At 47.8% G+C, this 6,859-nt stretch overlaps 1 protein-coding gene across 6 annotated transcripts in view; it reads right to left on the bottom strand.

The window, feature by feature from the left end:
* Positions 1-303: 303 nt before the first annotated feature.
* The window catches only part of NRF1 (nuclear respiratory factor 1), a 130,754-nt gene continuing 124,198 nt past the window's right edge, over positions 304-6,859 (bottom strand). For 5 of the 6 annotated variants that reach the window (XM_019959069.2, XM_019959072.2, XM_070788158.1 and 2 more), the window contains one exon: positions 304-5,250. In XM_019959069.2, coding sequence (XP_019814628.1) covers positions 5,087-5,250 — 164 coding nt within the window. In that variant the 3' untranslated portion in view covers positions 304-5,086. The remainder of the gene's footprint in view (positions 5,251-6,859) is intronic. The other variant, XM_070788162.1, reaches the window with a different exon arrangement.

Genomic DNA, 6,859 nt, shown 5'->3' with positions numbered 1-6,859 from the left:
AGATGTGCAGCTCATTTTGTGTCACCTGTCCCCTGAGAGCTTGGCACAAAGAGCTGAGCTTCTGGAGGGAGGCTTATTAGTCTGACCCCAGCTCTCCTTTACTAGTTCTCGGAATTGGCCAAGTCTTAGCTCCCACACCTATAAAATGGAATCTAACCTCCATCTGAGGTTGTGGAAAGGATTAGAAATAAAGGTGTAAAGTATTTTGCATAGTGTCTTGTGCAGAGCAGCCATTTAATAACTGACAATTATTAGTTTCTTAAAGGGTAAATAAATTCAGAAGAAATTTGAGTTGAGACCCAGTTAAGTTACACCAACAATTTTATTGACAAGCGCATTAAGTTTGGGGAATATTTCTAGCTCCCCTCCCCAAGTATTAAATAAGCTACCTCTTAACCTCTTTGTGGTTCAGTTTGCTCATCTGTAAAGTAGGGAGTAACAGAGCTTTTGCAAAGACTAATAAATAACAACGTATAGTAACTCTCTTAGAACAAGGCACACTGTAAGAGCTGTACAAGTGCTCACTATTTTAACTGCTACCATATCAACACTCTGAATTGCAGATAGGCCATGGTTCTCATAAACTAGAGCTACGAAGGCTTTTGTACAGGGCTAGGGCGCAGGCCTGTCCTTACCGTACAAGGTGGCTCTGGAAGACCTGGGTTTTGGGGGTCCTGGCCCTGCTCTGCAGATGAGTATTATCCTGGTACCTTTGCCCTCCCATCTCCAACTCTTTTCAGAAATACACTCCAGTACTCAACAAACATCCGCTAACAGCCCACTGGTTTCTCAGGAGGGAGAAACTCAAATTCAGAGTGGGTTGGGGACTCATTCAGGGACCCAGCAGCAGCGGGAGCAGAATTCTCCAGCTATTTCAGAGTCCAGTCCTAACGCCGTTATCTCCCCGCTCTGTGCGCCTCCTTCCTCTGGGCTGTCTCCACTGTCCCGGGTGGATCCTCTCCAAGAGCTGCCAATCTGGAGCAAACAGCAGAGGCCAGATGGGATGCACTGATGGGTGTCCTTGATGCTAGCATCTGAGCACGAGCTGTGCGGAGGCCACAGGCTGGCCTGGTCTGAGGACCTGGGCGGCCCACAGCCCACTGAGATGGAGGTGCGAGAGGAAATGTAGGCTTGTCTTCCTCAGCCCACGAAGCTTCTGCTCCAGATAAGCTTCGACGTTCCCCCCGATACCAAAAGGGCCTACCACAGGCCCAGAGCTACTCCATCCACAGCTGATGCTTTGCAGGGGGCTGGGAGGGTGCTGATGAGGAGAGAAGAGGAACAGCAGCGGATAGGAAGGAAGGCGAATGCAGAAGCAGGCCCTCTTCGACGTGAGAAGTGGCTGGAAATGAGCCTTGTCTGGGTCTGAGTGAGGCCCAGGGCACACTGGCAGCTGGGGCTCTTCTTACAGGGTGAGTAGTCCCTTCTCTTCCCTGCCCTTCTGGTTCTCCTCGGCTCACTCATCTCAGTTCAGATGGCTCCAGTGGTCACCAGCATCGCCAATGGATCTTCTCAGATGTAGGACTTAAAGGCAAGAATTCCGAGCCCAAGGTAGTTGGTTTCGGTGAGCACCAGATCCTTGTCTGGAGCCTAGATGATAAACTACTTATTGCAGAGGACCCTTCAGCAGATAAAATGAGATAACAGAACCCCTTCTGCCACATCACTCTGTCCAGATGGCACCTTATCACGCTGGGCTGCCGCGGTCTGTTCACACAAAAACATCTCCTCGTCTCATCCTGTTTCTTGGGCAACTGCTATGCTTCATTCACCTGGCACATGGTAGGCATTCACTAAAGCAAAACTGACGCCTGGGGCCAGAGCTGGTCTACAGGTGGGTTTTCTTTTGTTGGCAGAGTATGTAAAAGACTTTTGATTTATTGTTGAAATCAGGAGATTCATGCACAAATCTGGACTCCTCAGTTTCTCTGGAAAATTTAGAAGTCAGGACTGTAGGGCCCATGTTCCTCCTGCTTGGAGACAGTCCACTAGCACTCAGGAGAGGCCACTCTCTTTAGAGATGCTCTCCACTCTGCCCATCTCCATCACTCCTTCCCCTCTCACAATGGAACGGCTTCCGCTTTACTCACTGACTCCACCTGCCGGGGCCCTGCAGGCAGCTGAGTCAGCAGCTCCTGCTGTGATTTGGGCAGTAACAGAAATGAAGTTCTCCATCAGCCCCACCAAAGAGAGTTTCAACACACGCTTGTTTAACAGGCAGCATCTGGGTCTTGCCAGGCAAACAGAATTACTGTGCCTATGGAGAGACACCATCCCCACAGAGGGACTCTAGACAGCCAGCTGTTGCAAGGGTGCCCAATGGCAATGATGTCTGCTTCATCTGGCTGCCACCAGTCCTTTCTCTGGCTCACCCTCTCTGGTGACAATAGATGATGATGTGCCATTTGGGCAAGAAGAAGGGAGAAGGGTGGCACTGGCTTTATGGAGCCACCGTCAGTCAGCAAGGAAAACATCTCTGGCCTCCCGCATTCAACTATTGTAATCATTATTACCAGGAAACAGACCCAAACACCTAACAAAAGGAAAGAAGGGTGATGGAGGTGGCAAGGAGAGCATCGTTTTGAGCTGAGGAGAGCAGCGGGCACGAGCATGGGAGTGCAAAGCCACTGGAGCTTTAGGAAGGGCCCGAAGCTGGGGGCGTGGCAGGAGGTAGGGGCAGAATGACAGCTGCCACGTTAAAGCAGTGAGCTGTGAGGGAAGCCAAGGAGGGCGGCCTTAAGGGAACAAAGGCACGGGGCCCCCACTTCAAGAAGGAAAACCCACTGCAATACTGAACACCACTCATGTGGGGAGGACACAGATGGACAAGTACCACCACCCACCCTGATTTTAATGTGGAATGCAATTAACCCCTAAAAAAGGAACTCCAGAGAAGAGGTTTTCTAACCATCTTTAGGAATTTTTAAACTAGATGCCCCCCGCCATAACCCCCCTGGACAGCATTCTGTAAAACTGATTCAACAGAGCTGTTCTGGTGAGGGAACACAGGCAGGAACCACCCCTTCCCCTTCTGCACTCCCCTTACAGGGCTCCACAACGCCAAGGAACACGGTTCAAAGATCACGGAGCTTGAATAGAAGCACCTATTCCTTTTACAAAGCAGAATAAGCCACCCCAAAAGAGAGCTCCTAAGAGGCTAAGTGCTCCTACACAGACGAACAGCTCCACTTCCTGTTGCCACATTGTTAACTATTTATTGAATGAGGCAGTAATAGACAGAATGGAAAACGACACAGAATCCATGCTCTGCTACTGGGGTTCTGCTTTTCTTCTTCTTCTTGGCATTTCTCAAACTATCAGGAGGGTATTTCACCACAAAGGAACACGGACTTTAAAGCCCCTGGACAGTTTCACAACGATGATAAAAAATAATAATTAAAAAAATAACAAATTGTAGAACTAGGACTGTTTTATGTAAATTTCCCTTCCCTCCCCCCATTACGTACAGGAAAAAAAAAATACAAAGAACACTGGATAGTTTTATATAAAACAAGCAAATACAAGAATCTGAAACTTTTCTCAAAGGCTGAGCAAGACGTGAAGAATCTTTTTAATGTCGCGTTAAAAAAAAAAACAAACATTAAATACACAGTCACACATGGGAGTGGGGGGGGGGCGCCCAGGAGGAGGGAGGAAGAGTCGTCCCTGTACTCAAGGAGCAGAGATTTGGCCTGTCAAAAAGTCAGGTGAATTAACCCCTGGAGACTCAGGGCTTGTGGCTGAGAAATCACAGAATTTCGTTACAAAGAACACCCAGACCAATTAACAGCCATGAGAAGGAAGCTGTGGGGCCTGGGCCTAGCATGATGCACCTTGGGACAGCTGCAGGGTCCCTTCTGAGATCGGGCCTGATCCAGGGGCACAGGACGCACCCTCAGCCCTCTTCTCCCCAATGCCCCTCAGTCCGGTGACCAGCCTTCCTCGCGCCAGGAGCCCCTGTCAGTTCTTGTCTCCTCTGTTAAGCTAAAGGAAGTCACAGGAAGGGAAAAAGGTTGCTCCCATTGGTGCACCCTGGTCTTCAAAAGATTTTTCTCTCCCTCCTTCCTTTCCCCTTCCAACTCCTCCCACCGCCTCATTCTCTCTCCACAATGCACACACCCACAAGCACACGCAGCGCGCACGCACTCCTCAAACCCTTAACACTTCTGTCACCCTCAGTTCATACACATGACCAATTCAGGACTGACCTTAAAACCAAAGCGACGGGTTAATAGCTGTGAGACCGAGAAGGTTTCCTGGGGAGGGGAGGAGATGGGAGGCTGGAGAAAACCCTCTCGGTCCTGCCTGGGAGCTTTAAAGACATTTCATTTGCCTGTGGCAAGGTCAGCATCTGGGCCAGCCCGAGGAGCGTCTCAGCTGCCAGACCACGTGGCCCCTGGATCTTGCAAGCACAGTTTCTGGACCTCACCCCAATCCGGAACCTCCGTTCTCAGGTGAGCCCAGCAGGGAGAGTTCTGGGTGGCCACTGGGAGGCAGCTTTGGTGAAGGGCATGGTCACCTCTGCCTGAGTTTGTCAGTAGCTCAACGCATGACCCTGGTATGAACAAAACCAGGTGGCTGTCTGGCCACGTACCCTACACCCACTAAACTGGGTGAATTATTTTTCCACAGCTCACCTTGATTTCATACAGATAATTCCATGCGGGTTTCTTTTATATATATATATATATATATATATATACATACACATATATATATATATACTTTATATATATATGTAAATGTGTATATTCATATGTACACATATACATATATTCACACTCACACATACACACACCGAAGTATACACACGTTTCCGCAGAAAGAAGTCCTGCCACAATTTGGCTTTTTCGGGACTGTGAAATTGACAACGCAGTATCTTATTCCACCAATCCCAGAAAATCAAGAGTGGTGCTTTTTAAAAAATGCAATTCCAAAATCCACTGCCTTTCTTCCTTTTTAAAAAAAAGGTTAACAAAACTTTTCTTCCAAAGTCGAGAGACTTAATTCCATTTGATTGCACCTCTGCAAACGTGTAAAAAATTTTGAAGTAGACTAGAAAATGATGCCACGGTATGGCTGAATGTCACTGCTCCAGTGTCACCACCTCCACAGCCTGGCCGTCCACAGTGACTGCGCTGTCCGATATCCTGGTGGCCACAGGGGCCATGGCCACCTGCACCGGCCCGTTCCCCTGGGCGAGGCTGGTCACCACAGTCTGGTACATGCTCACAGGGATCTGGACCAGTCCTGGGGAGAAAGGGGAGGCCGTTAGTGCCGCGCATGGGTTCCCAGATGATGGCTGGACAGGGCAATCGGCTCCAGCCCTTGGGGTACCACTGTCTGCAGCCGCAGGTAACTGCATACCCACTGTCCAGGCACAAATACATCCCTTTCCCCACCCCGTTTTAATTCTTTAAAACAGACTATCAGGAAAGAGAATGTGGAGAAGTTGTAGAAACATGCCTCAGAACAGGGCCTCCCCAATGTGCCAAGAGATGACCCCACTTGCCTGCCTCTCTCCAACTTTAGGAGGCTCGCACAGACCCCTCAGGGACGAATTCTCCTCCCAACAAGCCTGTCTCTTCTGACTGCCTTCCTCTCTAGAAGGGGCCACCACTCATGTTCTTGGATATTCTGCTACACTGACTTCTTCAACCCTCTTTCTGCCTATGCTCAAATTTCTCTCAGCTTGAAAAAACTTCTCCCTTAAACTTAGCCTGCCTTCTGGCCATTGTCCCTCTCCTCTGGGTCAGCTTTTTTATTTTTCTAAAGCCTAGGTCATTAGTTTTCTGATTTTAGATTTCATAGACCAGTATAAATTTAAATACATTCTGGGGTCAACTTAAAAAAAAAAATCCCAACTACCTCCTAATATCACTATTATTTCACAGTAAAAAGAAGTGTTTAGTAGAAAGAGAGGAGGAAGTGAATAATTTCAGAAAAGGGCAGTCCTTCCAAAGAAAGGAAAACTGACAATTTTATATGACATATTAAAAAAAAAAAAGAATTTCCAGTTAAATAAGACAGAATAAATGCACATATAAAATTCTTCTTCCTCATAAAACAAAAATTATAGTGAAGGAGAAAAAAAAAGATATGAATGAGAGATGGCAATATATTGGGTTGGCCAAAAAGCTGACTTGGGTTTTTAAATAGCATCTTAGGGAAAACACAAACTTTTGGGCCAACCCAGTATATTTCTGGGAGATGCAAAGCATACATAAAGTGGTTCTGACATTAAAGAAGGGGAAGCTGCACGTCCTGTGTCCTGGAGTTCTCAGGGCTACTGCAGACTGAGAGGAAGAAGTGAAAGACAGGAGTTAGCTGACAGTTTGTATTCAACTGACTGGACCAGCAGGTCCTACCAATCCCAACACCCAGGCCTTTGTTGACCAGACACCTGAAGTTCATCCACTGTATTGAGAAGCTGACCTGGAGAAGCCCCAGGAAAGATCTATGAGGTATCTGGTGGGTGGGCAGGGGAGGGGTCGGGGGTGTGGAGACAATGAAAGATCTGCCACACAGTCCTGATACTCACCACCCCGAGCCCTGCAGGCCGCCCCGCTCTGCCCTGCACAGCCCAGCAGCTGTGTTTCAGTGCCTCACTCTTAAGGAACCCAGAGGCGACAGACAATGTGGGGAGCAGAAACAAAAACAAATGGCCCTAAACTCTAATATCTTCAGAGACAGAAAAGATTTGTATCATACAAACAGATACTTTTATTAAAATGAGAGAAAATTTGTTAAAGAAATCAAATAGATGAAATACATTCCACAGAAAGATGAGACGGTAAAGTCAAGGAAATCTTCCAGAGAGCAGAAGAGATTAAAAGATGGAAAGTAGGAGACCTTAAGA

Source organism: Bos indicus, chromosome 4 (genome assembly GCF_029378745.1).
Source record: "Bos indicus isolate NIAB-ARS_2022 breed Sahiwal x Tharparkar chromosome 4, NIAB-ARS_B.indTharparkar_mat_pri_1.0, whole genome shotgun sequence".
Taxonomy (NCBI): Eukaryota; Metazoa; Chordata; class Mammalia; order Artiodactyla; family Bovidae; genus Bos; species Bos indicus.
This window is presented reverse-complemented; position numbering and strand designations above follow the sequence as displayed.